Genomic DNA, 18,893 nt, shown 5'->3' with positions numbered 1-18,893 from the left:
GAATGGGCATTTCTAGTAAAGACTCCTGCATTAGAAATGAAAATATGGAGCCATATTTCTCACAGTGCTAACCTGAGAAATCAAACATGAGGACTCATTTGCTGTGGTGGCTTATCTCTGTGCTGCTTGGTAAAGCCATGTAGCTCCTAAAATGGGGAGGGGAGATAGGAAGAAGGTAAGGGAGCTGTAGCAGGAAGTGCACAGTGAAGGGGTTGGTTACCAAGGAGTTACAGTGTGCAGCTGAGGAAGGCACCTGTTCTTCTGTTTGTGGACAGTGGGTTGACTGCACTGCAGGTAGAACTGGAGACGGGTGAATGAAATGCATGAAACCAGTCTCCTGCTACTGCCTTCCTGACTTGTTCTGCCTTTTGTTCATCTTTCCCCTCTTTGCCCAGCCCTTGGTTTGGCAGCTGAATGCGTGACGTAAATAGTGAGGAAAGGGTGGTTTGTCTGGAGTGATGAGATGTGGCTGGTCTGTGTGGTACTTCAGCAAGAGGAAACCCCACAATGAACTTGATGCAGCATTAACAGAGCAAGGCCTCGTGATTAACGTGCCACATCAGAAATCCAAAAAATAATTTGAGAAACTGCTGTTGTTTAATTGTGCAAAATTGCTGCAGGGAATTTTTCCCTCTCTGGGGAAGAGAAGTTCTCTGAATAATGCATTGTGTAAGGCTGTACATGCTTTCCTTGTCCCAAAGCTGAAGAGCTGGATGGCTGTGTCTGTAATGTTGCTGCTCTGGGATAAATGTCTGACCATGTAGGGCTGAGCTTTTCCATCTGAATGCTGCACAGTAGGCAAGAAGCTCTGCTGAACACAGCTGAGAATTGGCCTGTGGGAATGGCACATGACGAGGGGGGAGGGATTATGACATTTTTCATTCTTGGCTGCTGTTTTGTAGGGAACAAGGCGTGTCAGTAGCTTCTTGCTGGCTGGTCCTCTTTTTCTCTACCCCTCATCTAGTTGTTTCTTCCTCAGACATGGACTGTACCCTGCTGTGAGGAGAGGGAGTACTGATTGTATGTGGAAAAAGGAGACGTTTGCAGAACTGCATGTGCGAAAACAGTAGACTAAGCTAATTTTACAATATTTCTTATGAAATAGATGAAAATTCAGGAAAACTAATTAATCTCCTGGCATGGCATGCTATGAGTTAATAAAAGGAGTCACTTTTAGTAGTAAAACATGTAGGAGATTCAAATGTCTCAGAATAAGGGAAGAGTTAAATCTAGCCCACAGTATTTGCATCTTTCTTCTCTGCCCTTGTAGCCACTACTTTCTTGGTCAGAGTATCAAGAGAAAGTATACGGGTGTGGAAGATAGATCTAAGTTTGCCTGCTTATCTCTGATGTCATTATGGTTGATGAGAATTAAAGTTGCTGGAGTCACTTTTCTTTTCCTTCCCTTCTTCCTGTGTTGATGGTAACATATGGACTGTGGAGAGAGGTGCGTTCTGTGTGCTGTGCTGGTGAATGTGTTCAGCCCACTTGAAATAACGGCGTAATTACTGCTGTCAGTCTATTCAGGCAGCTGTTTGTCTAACGTTCTGCATGGACACTGTATTTTTTGGGTTTGCATGGACCTGGCTCACTTTACGTGCTTTCCATGATTCACAAGAAAATTCCATCTCCTTCAGTCTCATGTCACTACTGTATCAGAAACAATAGGGAATCATTTACCTCTCCAATTCACAGAGCAATGCTTCCACTAACCCCTGGAGATTTCTGTGGTAAGCAGCTGGAAACAGTTGAAAGGGATATAATTTCTAGAGGGGTCACTGTTCATGGCTGAAAGCTTCAACAATATATTAAGCTGGGCATTTTGGTGAAAAAAACCCAAAAGATCTGCTTGTATTTAATCTGAGCTGAATTATTATTCCCACATGGTGTTCAATGACTGAAAATAGTGTATTAAATCAACTCTGTAAAGCAGAGAGCACCTCAGTTAATAAATAAACACTGTTTGCCTTGTAGTTACCTGGAACTAATATTAATCCTAGTATTTCAGAAACTAATTGTGCATATTCCTTTGTGTCTAATTGTGAGAACCAGCCACTTCACTGCCCGAGATTCAAACCTGGAGTTGAGAATAAGGTTTAAGACAAAAAGGTGAATTCCAAGTAGGGGAAGGTACTTGAGTGGAGTATGGAAGTTAAGGCTCTCGGTCCCAGGTTCACAGAGGCACCATGCAGACAAAGAGTTTCTGATATGTACTTTTCCTGAGTGATGGTCCCCTTCAGGCTCCATATGCTGGTCCTACTTTCTCATTGTTGTGAATGTCAGTGTTAATGTCCAATTTCAGTGTGGATATTCACATTTGAATACTTAAGATGAGTCCCGTGTCTCCCACCCCTAAAATTAGGAACCCAGCGTCTAAATGAAGCACTGTGAAGTGACTGAACTGATAAAGTGATTTTCTGAATGCTGTCCTAATCATTAGTGTCTCCTGCGTGGCATTGCAAGTAATAATAAGAATTCTGCAGAACAGAATACAGAGGAACTAGAAAATTCTCTCTTGAGAGGAAAAATTGATGTCAATTTCCCCTTTCATCCTGGCAAGGTTTCTTACATTCATTGGTACTTTCTAATTGCTATCAGCAGTATCAAAGACACAAAGCTATGTAAAAGTAGTTCCAGCCTTTGCCCAGATATCCATAGATTTCACTCCTGCTGTGCTGTGCCATATTCAAAGTTAATTGGATGACCCAATTTTCAACCTGAAATACAGTATGAACTTAGAGACTGTATCAGTGCAATTATAAGTTGCTTGAAGAGCACATCTACAGTGTTGGGCACAAAAATCTGGAGGCCAAAACAGAGTGTTGGAAGCACATAAGCAGTTAATGACTGAAAAGAGAGTTGACCAGTGGAATGGGAATGTATACAAGAACCATACGTTAAAAGCCAGATATTTCCATTTTACTGAAATTGTACATTGTAAAAGACTGGTATGAAGGCAGTTTAAGGGACTGTGTTCATCATTCTCCTGCATTGCAATAAAGCATCATCCTTCTTTCTATATGCCATTTAGTGTTCAAAATAGATTGATTCAGCTAAGTTCTCTTTACAAACTAAATCAGACTGTAAGCTTTGAATTTCTGTTTCATTCATCATGTGCTTTTGAGGCCTCCTCATGTTCTTGTTAATAATTCAGCATTTACCTATTCTAGGTTTATTGCTCAGAGAGACAGTACCTTTTGCTGAGCTGAGCATATGGCTAACAGGAGCTATGTCAGGTAAGGAATGCAACCTTTAATTTTTCTCCTTGTCTTTTGTTGTTAGTCAGCTCTGGAATAGAACTGTAATGCAGTCAGTCGGGTTTGTATATGTCAACAACTGTTACCTTGGGTAGCCTTTTACTTTGAAATAGCTGGAGAAATGCCAGAGATCTCAAGTGTCTTGAAGACTGTCAAGCTTTTGCTTTTTCTGTTTGTTGTTTCAGCAGCTGAGAACACAGCAAGTCCTGAATCAAACTGGATTAGGTAAGAAAAGAGTTTTTAAATGTTGCCATTTATGGCACCCTGGAGAAAAAACAAATGTGGTTTTCTGACTCCCTTCCTGCAAAATAGACAAGTCCTTGTCTCATTCTGCTAACATGTCATAATTGTCTTACAGATGGTCAGCTAGTAGCTGGGAACTGTTGCTCTGCTTGGAGCTGTATTTCTTAACCTTTTTATTTTTTTCTTTCTCAAGTAATGAAATTAAGCTATTGAGCTAGGCAAAATAGCTGACTCCTGATTTCATCTTAATGCCAAGAATACTGTGAAAGAAAGTTACTGAGAACATGTAATTAAAAATAACAATTACTGACTGTTGTTATTTTGCAGTGGGGCCTTCATACATTTGTAACAGCGCAGCTGTATTTGACAGGTGTTAATTCCATTCACGGACATTGCCTAAGGGTTGAACTGCCCTGGTGATTGTGGGCTTGTTCAGCCATTTCTCCTTCTACTGCGGTGCAGGAACTACTGCCTAGAGAGTGACTTTTGAACTGAGCGATACGTGGCATGATGAAATACAAATCCCTGTGACTGGTAAAATTCTTAGGTGTATTTTTTAGTCTCATTTTAGTCTCATTTTCAGTCTCATTTCAGAAAGAAAATTTGGTACTTGGTTTCTACAGGCCTTACTTGTTGGCTTCTTTCAAAAGAGTGATTGTTATAAAGCATACCTTAAAAGCTGTTAGTCTCGAGTTACGAGTTTGTAGTCTTGATGGTTATGATGTGATGCAGTGCCTACAGTATTGGAGGAGGAATAAGCTTTTACAACCTTCATACTATAAGAAAGAATGGACTGTGAGGAGTGCAGCCTGTACTGCTTTCATTATAACTCCTGTCTGAAGAATTGACTCATGGTATACTTTTCCCTGCTTGGGTTCTTTGCCAAAAAAATAAAATGGTAGCTCTCTTTCTCATCAGGATTCATGGCTCTGTCAGTGTCAACCTATTGTGAAATGGAACCTGGGGATTTCATTATCCAAAATTCTAAAAAGAAAAATCAGTTCACTGAAAATATTAATACTGTAGGTAACAGGTTCCAGCTAAGGATTTACATATTGTAAGTGTTAGCTCTTTAAAAAACCCCAGAAGTTCTTGCAGGAGTTCTTATGTGTATGCGTGTGTAGTAACAAGAGTAGCTCTTTTTAAGTCATTGTGATAATGGAGCTAATGACAAGACAGTTGGCACTGTCGCGCTAAGGTGATCTTCACCCTTGCAAGACAAAATATAGTTAGATTAGCACATTTTTTGCAGAGATACGCAGTTATCCTTGTGTATAAAAGATTTGACTCCTGTTAGCCAGCAGATGCCCGTGTCCTTGACAAAGCTGTCTTTGCAAGATAGATATAGCTATAGAATGCACATTGATCTGTTCTATATGCCACAGTTTCTTCTCCAAAATGCGTTGTGACTTGAAAATATATAAATGTTTTGGGACTAAGTGGAAGATCTTGTGGAGTGTTGTGGTACCTACTCTGGTAAGGCTGCCCTAAGCCCCAAGTATATCAGTTTATCATAGTACCAAGTCAACCTCTATTCTGTCCTTGATGCAGTTCCAGCTCCACAATGGAGGCTGTACTGAACTCATAGGTATGCAATTGTGCCTTATCTTTGCTGCGTTCCCAGCCTTTCCACTTTCTTGGACTCAGGTGTGCAAGTCTCAAATAGAACTTTTTAACTGCAGTCCTGCATCTTGTTCCAGGGGTTCTGTTTTCTACCTATGGCTTTCAGGAGAGAGAAGTTTTTTGCAGAACAGTTTTTTAGCAGGACTCTGTGTCAGTAATATAAAGAATACTGTAAATGTTTTGGTAAAGACTTTATAATATTCTACAGTGCAGGAGGTATCCTGCAAAGGAAGAGGGTGCTTTTTTTACTGTGGGCTGCTTAAGTACAGCTGTAAGGTGGATGCTTAATAGAGATTTGAGATTCACATGAAAACGGTGTGCTGTATATAAAAATAGGTTGGGCTCTTATTTAGGTATCAGAAGGTAGAGGCATCTCTGGCACTTTTTTGTGGATAATAAAGGAAAATATAGAAATATTTAGGTAACATTTGTTCCTGGCATTGAAATCTGAAACAACAAAGTGCTGCTTAAAACAGTTTGAAAGAGCGCTGTCTCTGTTCTTTATGATTTCCTGGGTAGGCATAGAACTAGAAGAGTTATGCTGATCCCGAAAGGAACCTTGTCTTTACATTTGACTACTACTTGGAAAAAAGCAAAATCCCATCCATTGTTTCATAAATATTTTCCTGCACAAGCAGGATTTTACTGAACTCTGTCTGGTGGAGAGTTTCCTGATTCATGACAGTGTTCTCTGCTACTTCTGCCCTCAGCTTAGGGATTGTGCAAATGTCGCAAAAAGAGGGAAATGGTTAATGAGAGTCCAGCTGTAAGAATAATTTGTTCTGTTATTCTTTGGTGACCAATGCTGTTGACAGTTCTCATTTCTTCCATGGTCTTCCTATTTCTGCTATCCTCTGTTGTCCAGCTTAGCATGAACTGAAGGGTAGAAGGGTGGTTAATTTGGGCCTGAAAGACAGGCAGGACAGGAGGTTTCGGTAACTCTTCTCTCTTGCAGATCTTTCCTTACGATAAACAGAGAGAAAATGGAAATGGAGAATAGCTTAGTGTGGTACAATGATTTTCAGAGAAAAGGTTACCTGTAGGGTTAAGAAGGCCTGAGGGTCAGTCCTCTGAACATACCAAGACTCCGGCAGGTGGTAGAAAATTATTTGCTTGCAAATGATTAGCAACTCACCACATGTTTTGCAGGTTCTGTCACCTTACTGAGGCATTTGTTTTAAAAACCATTTTAAACAGCTGATCTTCAGCACAGGTGATTTTTTTATTTAGAAAAAGGAGAAATTATTGGAAAGTTCCCTGTCCCTGTTATTGCATACTTTTTAATACTGTAGAATTAGCCAGCAAAACCTTGAGGTAGAGGGAGAGCAGAAGCTGTGCCCTTCAGGTTCCTTCAGGTTTCTGATCTCTGAATATGTTAGCTGGACATTCTGGATGTAACTAGTGTTCACTGACCTCCTCTCTGCCACGGGACAATGCTGTTATGTTGTGGTACATCCGTAGAGCTTGTCACTGAGCTATTTGTTACACCATTCTATTTGCTCTACCAAATTGCTATAAAATGTGTCCTGAAAAAGAAATAAACTAAAAGCCTTATTTCTGATATTGAAAGAATGCAGTATTGCTGTTGATAATTTTCCTGGATGTATGGGGAATAAACTCAATCTGAGTGCGTGAAGTAGGAGGCTTTGTAAAAGATGTAGAGTGGGATGGCAGTTTTCATGTCTCCTTGTATATTTTTTACACTGTATTTTAGACCTACTGGAGGGATGAATGATAGATGTGATTAATTCCACCTCACTTGAAAGAAGAGGGCATGTTTGGTGCATATCATGTTGTCTTCACTTGTTCTCTCATCGTTACTGTGAATAGTAACATGGATGATCTTTAAAATTTGTGTGTAGCCTGTGAAATGGATACAAAGACCTGTCAGACTACCTTTTCTAATACATTTGCCTCTGAGGAAACAAACCTAACATAAATGTCACTTGCAGTATGAGCAACTGCAGCAGGTGGAGCATTGAATTAATGGTTCTGAGAGGCAAGCCAGGAGAGATTATGAGATAAATACAGTAGATATGGTACATAATTCAACATTTTTTTCATGATTAAAAATGAATTAAAGGAAAAATAGTGCATCTTCAAAAAGTTAGAGTATTTGAAAATGGCTTATCTTTTGTGCTTTTTGAAAAGTCTTAAAAAAATCATTTAAACTATATTTATAGGGAAAATCCCCCATTAGTTTAATTAGAAGGATATTTTTCAGCTCTTGGTCTTACATTCTTTTGTAATGCACATTTTGAATGTGCTGAAAGGTAAGGAATTTGCTTATAAGATATACTTGGTATGATGCCTCACGTTTTGTGGCAAGGCACTGTTTCAGTGAAAAATTATTATAAAACTAAACTGATTGCTGTATTGAAAATTATATATATATATTCATCAAATGCAGAGAAAGGACTAGTGTTAGAGTAAGTGACTCGAGTTTAACATCTGATAATATATAGGAAGGTGATGTGAGTGCAGCTCCCTTTCAGGTGTTTGTTTCATAGTTACAGAAGAAATTTATATGCTGACAGAAGGTTTGGAGGCTCTGCAGAAGTCAGCTAACAATAAACTAAAGGAATATGTTGGTGACTCATGTTCGTAGGCTAAGTTGCTTCTCACTAGTGATAGTTTGGCCTCTTTCCAGTTTCAAGAGTGAAGGACTATAACAATTGGCTATTAATATATGTTGTAATACAGAGAAACCAGCTGGTTTAATAGCTGGGCAAAAGGTGGTGGCATGGTGATTTCTGATGGCTTAAGGTTGTGCACCTGAGAGCTTCACAGGATTCAGAGGCACTGCTGAGAAAATGTTTCCCATTCCCTCACAGCAGCGAACTGGCTGCTGTGAAATGAACACCTTTTTTTTGACCAATCCGCTAAAAGGCCTTTGGAATAGAAAATTCATCCGCTGTCTGAGCTGGAAGGTGAGTGCTCTTTGTAACAGACTAAAAGACTGGGAATGAAACATGTACAAGAAACACCAAAGAATGCAATTTAGAGCACTTGTTAAATCAGACAATGTGCTTTCAGCTGTAAACAGTTGTGGTGATGAACACACACCCCACTTCCCCCTTCATAAATTAGGGTGGTCTTTCCAGGTGTAAAAGTCTGTGTCCAGGGGCACATTCTTTGCAATCTGATTAGCTCCACAAGAACTAAAAGGGAGAAAACATCATTTTGGCCTTTGGGGTATACTGTGGACAAGAGGGCTGCAGTGGTGCCACTTTCTCAAGGTATGATTTTTGGTAGAGCTATCTTAAGGTTTCTTTGCATTTGCCTCCACGTGCTACAGGCATTCCTCCTGATTCCTAGCAAGGTGTTCCTGAAGTGCAAAATCATGAGGTGGGTGTAGCTGCCAAATATTAGTTCCAGTTTTCAGAGAGTTCTCTGGAGAAAATTAATCTTTCTCTTATGATTGGCAGTATCAGCTCGGTCTGACATCTGATTAACCTGCTGCTAATGCATGCTCAAACCTGAGTATTGCATCAATTTCTGTTCTACTCTTAGGTGCATTTTACCATGAGCTGAATGGATAAAGGGAATGTTAGCCACATGGGAAGGAAGGACTACAAGCAGCTGCTCAGGGAGCAGTGACAGAAGCTCTGGTAACAAGCACGTGAGGCAGGAAAAAGGTAGTATAATCTTAAACGAAAGTGAAACTGGAAACGCCCTGGGACTGAGAGCCAGCAGTCAGCACTGCACAGTAAAGCAGTGCGAGGCTTGCAAATGAGGTGTTTGAAAGTCAGGAAGCTGGCAGTAGAGGACCTTCAGGACCTGCTGAAGCAGCTGGAGCCAGCAATCAACACCGCAGTGCTTTGAGGGTCAATAAATTATTTTTTTTGTTTTTACTTCTTGGGGCTCTGGAGGTGGTGTTTGCCTTAATTACTGTTGTCACTCAGAGGCACAGAGGGAAGGAATTCGCTGCACACAAGTGTTTCTAGAGCTGTAAAAAGTCATGCTATACTTCTGAAACAGGTCTATTTCTGTCTTCCACACTCTTCCCCACTCCAGTAGCAAGCTCTTACAGTAAGGAACCATTCCTGGAGCTTTTACCTTTCTCTTTCTTTTCATCACCCACTTGGTTACTCTCTCCATGTTCTCAGTCTTTCATAAGAGGGACCATGATCATTGTGGTGTTGTCATGTGTTCCCACAGTTACCCACAGGCTCATTGTACTTTTAAGGAGGGTTGGAGAATAAGTTTAGTGTTTTCCTCTAAAAATTCTGCTCTTTTGTCATGCTTTCTTCTCTATTCTGAATGCAGTCAGTTACAGATACATAATCTGCCCGTCCTAAATTAAATAATTAAGGGTCAGAAAATTAATGGAAAAATTACATAGTTATGTTTCTGTCTGTATATCATTGTGGCAGCACTCCATGCACTACTTGAAGTCACACCGGTGTCATAGTCACAAGAAGTTGCATGAATTGCTGCTGCTGGGACTATTTTTTCTGGGGAATGTCACGAACATAATGCTACTACTAAGAGAAATCTATTATACTCAATTTTTAATAGTTGTCAGGTAACCTATGGTATAGTTTTCATTCTTTATTTAATCTGATTTTTCTGAATCTTAACAGTGGTACATCTGGAAAGATGCAGAAAGCTTTGTAGTAGTGTGAAGTTCTAATGGTGAAAATTTCTGTAAATTTTGGATGGTGCAAGTATATAAACCTTATTTGTCTGCCTGAAATACGGAGTCACCTTTCGAAGTAAATTTGAAATGTCTCCTGTACTTTTGTACAGGAAAGGGAAATTATTAGGATTGGTTCAGGAGACATTCAGAATTGAAGGAAAGATCTTTTCTGATCCTTTACTGAACAGAAGTGAAAAGGCTATATTCCTCCTTATTAAAGTCTTGATGACAAATGAGTATGAATATTTCATTAGCCGGAAGAATACTCTGTTATTGTTCAGACTTAGTCTTACGCTTTCATGAACTCCAGAGACAACAAATACAAATCAGAATAATTTTGTAATTTGTGGCAAAGACTTATTTTGTTAAACAATACATAGTAAATGGCCAGAATTTTGCAGGAACTGTTTATTTAATAGAAGGAAGAAAATAATTAAATTTGACGATAGTTTCTGGGAGAGAGGAATTTCAAAAGCAGGCCCTGAAACCAGGTTCTGCTTTTCAGCGCGGGGTTTTGTGTAATTAAATATTGGTTCTCTTAGTAATTACTAAACTGAGAACAGGATGTCCTTATGGCTTCAAGTGCTTGTTTATTCTCTGTGAAGAAAGAAAAGAAAAAGAAAAAAGAAAATACAAAAAGGAGTTTGCTTACCTGAAAATGTTTGCCTTACAAGTTCCACACCACATTGCTTTTGATTTCAATGTACATTTTCTATATAAACAGTATCTAATGTAAGATATAGACTTTAAAGTTTAGTCTAAGAGTCTGTGAACCCCGACAGTTATTACCAGGCAATACTGTAGCATACAAACCTTCAGTTGTCTTCCTTTAAGAAGGTGAAAATAGTGACCATGAGAAAAATTTATCTGCCTCATGTGTTAATAGGGCTGTTTGATCTCACTGCTTTTGTGTCTTGATATGCGCTCAGGGGTCTGTAGATCTGTAGATCTCACTACTCTTTGGTTTGAAAAATGTGCAAGTTTTTGCATGATCTGAGGGAGGCTGGCCAAAAAAAGGCTTGGGTAAAGTACCAGTAGGGACTGCAGCGAGGACTGGGCTTCCCTGTGAGGGCAGGTGAGCCGGGAGCCACGGTGCCAGCGAGGCAGCAAGGCCAGTGGCCACAGAGTGTGGGGCATCTGGCAGGACACCAGCCAGGCAGGGGGGCAGGCCCAGGGATGGCAGCCAGAGTTGGCTAACAATCCAGTGACTGCCAGGTGAGTCTGTAGCAAGAAGGCAGACTGTTGAGGAGATCAAGTCCATGCCCTGATAATTACATTGCAAAATCATGTAATCCACTGTGGTGTGTGTGCTGGGCATTATTCTGGGCAGGTTGTTGCAGTCGATAAACAGTTTTGCATGCTGATGTTGCTTGAGTCAGAGTTCACTTTCCTGTCTGCTGCAGGTCTGTTTTCTCCTAATGTTTTGGATTCCTGAACACGCTCAGTATGTCAGAGTACAGCCCACTCAAGACAGGAGTCATTCTGGTGTGGATGACTTCAGTTGCTGACACAATCTAATTGCCTTGTCAAGGATTAATTCTGGATTTTGCAGTACTTTCCTTAAGATCTTTATCGGGGACCTATTTAACTATTAAACTTGCATGATTGTCTCTTCATCTTTTGACAGCTGCATTTTTAAAGTGTTTTCTTTATACATGTAGTATAAAGAAACCTCTAAAGGGTTTCATTTTTACGTAGAGCACCATATAGCTTCTGATTTTGTGACATTGCAGTGCACTTCCTGTGCTGTACCTCCTTTCTACATCAGATTTAGCAAATACATCAACTGCTTCAGAATCTGACTGGCATCTGAGAGATTTTTTCTTCCTTTTTCAGTAAAAATCAATTGTTGAAAGTACAGAATGAACTGTGGGTTACAACTCCTCATTTTTTCTCCTCCTTTTTTCTTCTTGGAGCCCAGGAAGCCTGTGAATACTTTCTGACGTCACTGTAGGTTTGAGGTCCTTGAAAGAGAGAGTTATTGCTTAGAGAACAAGTCCAGCAGAACATGGCTTTCACTAACGTGTCTCTGTAAGATGAATTGGTTTTTTCCTCTGGAAGCTAAGATACATGAATTTGCACTTTGAAACCATTCGTTGTACTCTGTGACCTGTCTCTGGATGACCTTCCTCAGCTGTGATGAGAGGAAGCATTGTGCATAGTCTGTAATGTTATTTCCTAGTGTTTGCAATAGTACCTTTGCTTCCAAACTCATGAGCCTAGTGTTTGCCCTGTGTTCTAGACTGAATTAGGCAAGGGATCTGTAGACTTACCTTGGCAATGCTTTGTTACAGCATCCTTCAAAAGTAAGATTGCATGCTAAACCAGTATCTAACTGCAGCAATGTTCATTATTGTCACACATAGCTTCTGTTAGAAGGCCCAGTTAAATGAGACACGTCTTGATCCCATTTATGTGTCTGCTTTTAAAGGATGGTTGTTAGCTTACAGCATAACAAATTATGAAAAACTAAATGTTAACATTTAGAGAGGATTTTTTTCTGAGGTTTGACCATTTTCCAGCTAATGTTATGCTTCCCAGTAGACTAACAGGTTGTGAAAAGTTGGGCAAAATATGAATAAAAAAGTGTGTTACAGGGCAGGTGAGGCTCTTCACAGGAGCAGTCAGCCTCTCCAGAAGGTGGAAAGCAGTAGTTTGATGGAGAAACAGGTTACTTCCTTAGAGAAATGACTAGTAGTTTGTGTTTTAGGGGTTCAGACAAAGGTGAATTGCTTGAGAGATAGGGATGGATTATGAAGCAAAAATGGTTGCCAGAGTAGGATTCCCTTCTGAAGTGTATATGAGCTGAAAAAGAGCTGTGAGTTTATTAGAAAAGAAGACCTTTCAATGCTGATCTGAATCTAGATGGATGTAGACTTGTATTTTTTTTTTTAAATTCTGTTCTCTTTTGATTTCACAAACCTTGGTAAACTGCATTATTGTGATCTTATTGTGGATGCAGTAAATGAATCCTTTTATTAGCCATTTATGTTGATCTGGTTTAGGTGAGGGATGATATCAATACAGACAACTAACTTGAAGGAATTTGTGCCCATAGTCTCTTGCAATCCGTAGATAGTACTGAACTACTTTTAGGCAGCCAGCAGCCCAAAATATTTCTTAGAGGCTCTAAAGATAGTGGAGTTGCACAAGTCAATACACAAGCCAGTAACTCAATGTCTGAGAAGGAGAGATATTTCCATTGCTGAAATGGAAATCTCTCTAGAATGCTAGTGAGAAGCCCAGGGATTGCAAAGGAGTATGAGTGAAGGATGTTATCACACGTTTTACAAATTGGGAAACCAGAGTTAGAGAAAAGTGAGATAATTTTTCTGGGGTAGGCACAAAAATATTCTGTCTTGATACCTTAGCCTATTCCTATACCATCTTTCAGGATCAGGTTTCTTCCATCTCCTGTTAGTTGCTTCCCATATGGTGGTTGCCTTCACTAATGTAAAAGTTGAACAGACTGAGGTCAGCATGCCTCTGAGATAACATCCCATTTTAGAATTAGTTCAGTTTTCATTAGTGAATTAACTGAACATTTAAATATTTATGACTATCTCAGATGTCTACTACAACAAAAAATAAATAATTCATTATAGAAAATTACCTCTGTACAATTGATACCAGAAGGATATAAATCAGATATGGCAATTTCCAAAGAAGCAGTACAATATCTTGTTTTTGTTGGAACACCCTCAAGTGAGTATCTTTTTGAGTCAACCATTGCTTTTCTGAGCTGGGTAACAAACCTTCCGTTGTGTGAGTAGTAGTGATGGGAGAAAGTCTGTTTACAGAAATATGTGTATAGTAAAAGTATATCAACACTTGGGACAATTCAGGGAATCTGTGTACAGTATATAATTTCTGTTTGATATTGGGAAGGTTTTTGTGTAAATCTGTCAGACTGCAAGCATCACTTTGTATGGGGTTGTATTTGCCTTATCTGTTATACTTCCATTTTTGGAGATAGGTTGAAATAAACTTTATACCTGCCAAAAGCTAACAAAGAGGACAAATTTAATTGTGATGAGTGAGTGGCATTAAATAAAGGATTGAATACTCAGCGTGACAAGCCAATTATCAAACTTTAAACTTAAACTGGGAGGCTAGACTTCAGTGGGAAGTTTTGATCACATAGTGTGTTTGAAGAGGAGTGACCTAACAAGGCAGGCCAGAAGATTAAAGGAGAGGGATTCGTATCAGCCATTTTGAAAGAAAATCAGCATCTGTTTTCACAAAAAGGATGCATTCTCCAGAGATCAGGAGAAGTGACTTAGAAAAGAAGAGGAAATGTGTTTCAGGGTAAATGGCACAAGCTTGAAAGAAGAGACGGGGGGACTTCTGGTTATAGTCTGTTAGAAGGTGAAAGTGTTTGAGATGTCAGGAAGCTGAGACAATGAAGTCAAAACAAGATGTCTGTTGGTTTGACTGTTTATTTATGTTCCTTGTAATAGGTGAAGTAAAGGGGTTTTCAGAAACCCTGTTAAGTCTGTGCATATATCTATTTCACCTCATACATATCTTTAAAAATGGCCTTGTGGAGTTGAGAGCATTTCAAGGCATTGGAGAATAGGCTGTCAGCAAACCTCTGTGTCTGGCTGAGCTAGTCCACAAAGTCACATGTCTGACAAGAGAAACTGAAATGCATGTTCTCTGAGCTTCCAGGGACACTTACAGACAGCAAACCAGGGGGCTGCCTCTGCACTGTTATCTTGGGACAGCTCATGAGGCTTCTGTGAGAGCTCTTGCAATGGAACAGTGCTGTAATGTTTAGAGTTGTAGCTTGGGATGTCTGTGTAGGAGACACATTTCAATGCAGGATATTACTGTTGAAAGGTACTAGTTTGTCCAGTTTGTAAACAGAGAACCTAAAACCTATATAAAATATGATTTCTGCAGTACAGGAAGTGAATTATAGTCAAGACTGTCCCTTGAGTTCTCCAAACTCCTAGGATTGTATTCGAAATGCAGACTCTATTTATAATGCTATCAAGTAATTACACCACATCACTCATACCATATAAAAATAGCTTTCTTGAGTGGATAATGCCAGTTTCTGTTTTGCTCATCGTGCTTTTATTCTGCTTCAGACTTCGCTCTTTTAGCAGGTACTCTGTTTAAACAGAGTTAGGATCTCGGGCTATTTGCAGAGGGTATCCTTACAGAAGAGAAATGACCCATTGCCCTATGAAGTGATAGAACATAATGGCTGAAGGTACAGCATTGTTAAAAATGTGATGCAAACATAGCACAGTAGATCGTGTTTCATATTGCCTGTACAATCTGATTTACTTTTACTTTACCTTAGCTGATATCTCAGTGCTGCTTGTGGTGACATACAACTATATTATCTATTCTCACTTTCTGTTTTTTCAAGTGGTATCACAAAATGTTTCCTCTTTCAGATTTTGAAAGCCCACAGTATTGAACACAGAGCTGTTCCATAAACTGAATAATATGTATAAAAGAAAACTAAATAGTTGCTAATGAACTGCTAAAGGCTGGTTGTTCTAGGTCACAGTAACTCTACTCAGTGCATGATACAGCATTCTTACCTGTCATATTTTCTCTTCGTGAATTAAGTTCAGGCATTCTCTTAAGTTTCTTCAGGACTGCAGCAGCCCAAAAGTTAATCTGGGGAAAAAGGCCAGTTTGGTACTTTATTCTGTGTTTAAATTCTATTGTGAAAGTTCATGGGCAATTTTGTTGTTGTTATTAAATTGTTCTCTCTTCAAGATCACGGCTCTTGGAGGTGTTAACCTCCTTCAATCCCCTGAATCAGTAGGAGCTGCAATTGATTAGTGCTTCTCAGTGTGAAATATCTGGCAGGAGCGAGCTCTGACAATTTCTGCTCTTGTCCATATTGGCATCTACTTTTCTCCTGGGGTGCTAGTACCTTTTCACTTAATAGGATAGCTGAGTATTTTGGTGATGTGTTTTTGTAATAGTAGACATCAGGCCTAAATGTCAGTTGTGTAGACTTTCAGGCATCTTCTCTTGTGTGACAAAGACAAATCAGATCTTTCTTATTGAAGACCATATATCAGAATGTGTAGTAAAGTGGACCAAGGTCTAAATTAGTCTTCGAAATTAGCCACACTTTTTACAGAGAGAATCAGAGTGCTGCAGCAATATTGTTTGCTATTCAAGTCACAATATACAAATGCATAAGCCAAGAAGATAAGAAAAGGTCCATCAGTGGTTATATCAGTTTGCTGACACATTGATCTTTCTGCTTTCCTTAAATATTAACAAATGGTAAGATCTGTTTGGGGTTCAGATCAGCAAAAAAATGAAGTTGGTTTTGTTACTCCCTGTATGTTAAGGGGTTATTAGATAACATACACAGGTATAACAGCTCTGAGCAGCTTCTGTATATATCATTATCTGTCTTTTCTACCAGTGTGTACCCCCAAAACCCTAACTGATTTTCAAGTCCAGTAATTCACTATGAGCAGCAGTGGATATTGGCATTGTCCTGCAACCCTTTGTCAGTCTTTTTGGCTGGGAAGATGTCAAGCCAATTGCTCGTGGATTTGCCTTGGTCTTTGTTACAGAGCTTAACTTAGATGGCTATAGGCCCAGATAGCGTAACCCAAATAATACATTTATAATTTATTAAACTTAATTCTTTAAAGGTTCTTTTGATAACTGCTCCATGAAGATAGCTACTGAAGGAAGTTTAAAATTAATGGATTCTATCTCATATGCCTATTATTATTTTTGAAGCCTGTTAGAGGAGAGAAATTATGCAAATTGGTGTCACGCTAGGCTACTGCACACATGCTGGTAATGCATAACAACTAGCTCACTGATGAAAATGCTTCATCTTAAGCAAGAGTCATTGTCGGTGCCAAGAGATATTCTTTGTACCATGATTAACAGTTTATTATTATTTTTTCTTATGGATAAAAGAGAGTATATCTTCTTATTAAAAATCCTCATTAGAATAAAACCGCTGTAAAAGTAGTACTGGAGAACTATGGTGATGAATTATGATTGATTGCATTATACAATTAAGGTATATTGTGAAACAATAGGAAGATCCCTTCAAAATATTAAGCAGTTGTTGCTCACTCTCTGTGAATGATGAAGTAACTTTAATTCTTCAGCTCCTGCTTGTAAAAGACTTGATAAATAGATCAAGCTCAGCATCAATTAGTGTCACAATGATCTTTAGTATTAATGAAGTGAAGCTGCTGGGATTGAATCAGTTTATTTGTACCTCCATGACAGCATCTTAAGCTAACACACACTGTGTTGTCTATCTAGTGCTGGGCATGGGAACCAGTAGGCAGAACACAGTTCTGTGCAGCACTGGGTGATACAGGCTGTCCCTGGGAGGGAGCTGTCTCAGTCCTGAGGAATTCGGATATCCTTAGCAGGACATAAATCCAATATAAGATAAGCTGGTTTCAGAAAATAGGTCACTAATGGAAGTTCGCAGTTATTTTCTTCCCAAGTTTATCCTATGCCTGTCTTAGATTTCTTTGTCCTCATCTGTACACAAAGCATATCAGGCTTTCTGATTAAACTGCAGTGAAGAGCCTGGATTTGGTCTGAAAGTCATTGATCTGTTACAGCCCTTCATCCTTACATTTTAACACTAACACTTGTGTTTTGTTTACCCTGTTAAATTGATGCCAAAGGAGGCAGAGAAAACCTTCTCAGGTATTGATTTTTCACACATGGGGACTGTAGCTGGTAGTCACCTGATTTGCCACCTGCAGTTTATAACTGAATGGGCTCATGGGATTATAAGCTTCATTTTAGTGCTGAGTTCACAGCCCGAGGTGAAATTGATGTGTTAGCTGTTAATCATTTGTGACTGCTTTAGTGTATTTTGCTTGTTGGAATTCTATTTAAATGGCTAATGCAAATAGCATTTATGCAATAGTAAGATAAGAACTTATTGTTTGAGTTGTTCTTCTGAACAGTCTTTCAGATATTTGGATTTGGTCTTGGAAAATAATTTCTGAATAATAATTTTTAATTAATTTAATAATTAATCTTGGTAGCTGACTAGGTAGATAATTTTATTTGACATTTGGTCCTTAGAGTTGTAGATATGGAACTGATTAATTGGCAGTCAGATAAACGAAATATATCATAGCTCCTTGTGAATGATCAGGGGCTTTATTTTCCGTGGTACTCAAAACTTCAATAGAAGTTTCTGTTGATTTCTGTGTTAGTAGCAAGGTACTCTTTACTTCACAGGATAAGACAACTCTCAAAAATACTATGTGCAGGAAGTGGATTTTTGCAATGATTTGATTCTCAGCAAAGCATTCATTCTTTCATCACTGAATATAATTTTCTGTGTTAGTACCAGTTAGTTTCTTAAATATGTAGTACCTAACAGAAAGCCTTGAAAATGTCATTTTCCATTAATAATACATTTTGCCAATTTTTTGAAAACAAAAGAAAAATCTATTTTTTGCATATAAGTGAGAAGTGCAGGTTTTCTGTACTAATCATCTCTGTGAATTATGCAATCTGCATATACTGTGACCATTTTCTTGCTTAAATTTCAATGTCAGCAGTGATGTTAGGATATTTATGTTGAACCTTAGTAAAACACTCTTGAAGTTCCGTGAGAAAATCCTTTCTCACAGAAGATTGCATCCACCTTTGACAGAGAAGTAGAAATCCCTAAAATAAATAAGTTCCTACGGTTTTCATAAAAATCTTTGTCAGGCTACAGGAATGAACCATAATATCACTGCTGAGGTGGAATACAGTTAGAACTTTGTCCTTGATACATTCTGCTTTGGTTGTTCTAACCATGTGCTAACAGTGCCAGCTACAGCAAATATTGTCTTTTGGGAATATCAGAGAAAAGAAAGAATGAAAGTTATTATGATGATATCTTGGGTAAAAGATGCAGATTTATCAAATTCATTAGTTTAACTGCTCATGAAACAAGTTGCTTTTTGGCTTTCTTAGTTTTGTGAATTACTGTTTACAAATCTTTTCATTCTAGCTAGGTTTCAGCTTTTGTGCATATTCAATTAGAGAAATTCAACTATGGTAAACCAGAATAAAGCATGTTATATCTACGAAATCCTATGAAAATGAGAGGGATTGAATGATTCTAACAGAAAGAAATTTGATTGCTAATA

General features: G+C 38.8%; 1 protein-coding gene across 25 annotated transcripts in view; it reads left to right on the top strand.

The window, feature by feature from the left end:
- MYO3B (myosin IIIB) overlaps positions 1 to 18,893 on the top strand; it is a 210,700-nt gene that overhangs the window by 2,758 nt on the left and 189,049 nt on the right. For 22 of the 25 annotated variants that reach the window (XR_010431949.1, XR_010431952.1, XR_010431951.1 and 19 more), the window contains 2 exons: positions 3,171 to 3,236; positions 3,443 to 3,482. Coding sequence is in view for 21 of the 25 variants with exons in the window: in XM_064660901.1 (XP_064516971.1) it covers positions 3,230 to 3,236; positions 3,443 to 3,482 (47 nt within the window). In the remaining 4 variants the exon portion in view is untranslated. The remainder of the gene's footprint in view (positions 1 to 3,170; positions 3,237 to 3,442; positions 3,483 to 18,893) is intronic. The other 3 variants (XM_064660909.1, XM_064660908.1, XM_064660907.1) reach the window with 1 other exon arrangement.

The sequence above is a fragment of the Pseudopipra pipra genome, chromosome 7 (genome assembly GCF_036250125.1).
Source record: "Pseudopipra pipra isolate bDixPip1 chromosome 7, bDixPip1.hap1, whole genome shotgun sequence".
Taxonomy (NCBI): Eukaryota; Metazoa; Chordata; class Aves; order Passeriformes; family Pipridae; genus Pseudopipra; species Pseudopipra pipra.
This window is presented reverse-complemented; position numbering and strand designations above follow the sequence as displayed.